This window comes from Micrasema longulum, unplaced genomic scaffold (genome assembly GCF_059751315.1).
Source record: "Micrasema longulum isolate JH-2025_06_02 unplaced genomic scaffold, ASM5975131v1 h1tg000641l, whole genome shotgun sequence".
In the NCBI taxonomy this organism is placed as follows: domain Eukaryota; kingdom Metazoa; phylum Arthropoda; class Insecta; order Trichoptera; family Brachycentridae; genus Micrasema; species Micrasema longulum.
The window spans coordinates 1-2231 of record NW_028277837.1 but is presented as its reverse complement, the minus strand read 5'-3'; the positions used below and the strand labels follow the sequence as shown (position 1 = coordinate 2231).

General features: G+C 34.0%; 1 protein-coding gene across 1 annotated transcript; it reads right to left on the bottom strand.

Moving 5' to 3' along the window:
• Positions 1 to 262: 262 nt before the first annotated feature.
• Positions 263 to 2211, bottom strand: LOC148279930 (uncharacterized). The gene has a single exon (XM_088229195.1). The coding sequence runs from the start codon at positions 2209 to 2211 to the stop codon at positions 658 to 660; it is 1554 nt and encodes a 517-aa protein (XP_088085321.1). The 3' UTR covers positions 263 to 657.
• Positions 2212 to 2231: the final 20 nt, after the last annotated feature.

Below are 2231 nucleotides of genomic sequence, written 5' to 3'. Positions count from 1 at the left end.
GTGAGTGATATGACAATGTTCTTAGGTCTTTTATTTTCTATTTTTTTTGGAACTCGACTGCAGGTAATAATATTATCCACTTTGAGAGGCACAGAGACTGTGCGGCAAAGCGAAGTAAACAAATTAATAATATTCTCAGTATTCCTTTCGGGTACCATTTGTATCTCAATGTTATTATTTCTAGCCGACTGTTCCATTATATTAAGTTTCGATTTTAATTGACAGAATGATGTACTAAGGAGAGAATAATCATTAGACATTGCACTGACCTTTTTATTGAGATTATCGTTTATTTTTATGATGTCGTCGTATTTTTCGGATAAATACTGGATGGATGTGGTAATATCCTTCAATTTCTCAAAAAGCTCTTCCCGAATTTTTTTGAACTCTTTGTTGATTGTGGAAGTGATTTCAGATAAAATATTTAAGTAAGATTTTTCATGAATATCAACTTCCAACGAGGTTTTGGGCGAGTCTCTGCTTAAATTCCTTTTTGATTTGGGATTTGTTGACATTTTAACTTTAAAAATATAATTATTTTGACAGGAGAAAAATAACTGAACTTTTACAGCTAATAGTATTGTTGCAATAATCATAGAGGTAACTAAAAAAAATAGTAAAATAATTTTTACTAAAAGAAATACCTAAAATATTGATTTACTTATCAGATGAACAGCGTAATATTGTTATATCAGGGATGGAGTAAATTCCCCTCGCATTCAGCAATTCCGGTTCTGGAATTGTTTTTATAATTTCTTCAGAAGAATACCATATAGTATCCTCTTTTTCTGGCCACCTCCAATTCTGGCCACTCATAACCATTACTCTGACTAAGGCGGAACCATTATCTTTGCTCTTCACCACAATCCCTGGAAAATATTCTTCTTCAAACTTTACAATTACATACTCATTCAATTTATAACCGCCAAAGTCATTTAAACAACTCCGTTGCACTTCTGTTTTTTTTATCTTTCCTTGTTTCTTCTCAAGCACCACATTTTTTTTCTCCTCTTTTAATCTTTTCCTTTCCAATTTTTCTTCATCTTTTTTCATTTTGTCATCTTTGACCTTTTGCTGGTAGTTAATATAATCGTTTGATGAAACAATGACAGTTGGAATTCTTTTTGTAATTTTCTTTTTCTCTACCACTTTATCTTCTGGCCAAAACAGACACTGCTTAAAGGGCGTAAGAGCATTAATAATTGTTTTAGAATTAGGAGTTTTACAAGGCGTCGCTTCATTGAGATTAGTATCGCTTGTGCCCGCTTGTTCTAGGAGTTCTCGATCTAAATTTGCGGTAAGAGAAACGGACATTGGTTCACTGTTTTTCTCGGGAATTAGTTCACTATCTTTTACCACCATTGTCATAATTTCAGATTCATCACCTGTTGTTGACCAAAAACTATCGTCAAACGCTATGAGAGACTCATTCAACGTATCGTTGTTAACGAAAGTTTCATACCCTAAATGACATTCGTCATTATTCCCTGTGACCAATCCGATATTTTCATTGACTAAATTCTTCGTAATTTTCCAAATGTAGAACAAATTTTCGTCTTCCTTTGGACCATTCCATGTATCATTTGTTTGATCATTAAATGCATCAATTTGGTTGTTTGTCAGTAAATTTTCAAATAAACGTAGAAATACGGCGTTGTATTTGTTGTTAGGAATTTTCAACAGATTTTGAGAAGTAACGACGTGCTTAGGACAAGACGATGATGGTGTTGACGTGCAAGGACGCGCTTTTTTAAAATCAAGTTTTCTATAGTTGACTCCTTCTGGGGAAAATGGATACAACCCACAAGTCCTAAATCCATTTTGAAGAGTATTCATATTACCAGCTGTTTCTAATACAGTTTTTAATAAAGGGGCAAAATCTTCTCTCATAAGCTTTTTACCCTCATTATCAATTTTCCATTGGTGAACTCTCTTTTTCCATTCTAATTTGACTGGACGGAATAGGGCTACATCGAGGGGCTGCAATATATGAGTTGCGTTTGGGTACAAAGCAATCAATATAATTTTATTATCCTTACAAAACTCACTGAGCGCCAAAGTCATGTGCGACGAATGCCCGTCAACATATAAAATTATAGGAAATACTATCTGGTTCTTTTTGAGCCATGGAAAAAAAACGTTTCCTATATATTCATAAAACACTTCTCCAGTCATCCACCCGGAATCAGATCTGCCCATTCCCCCACCCATTGGATAGGAGGTATTTATAA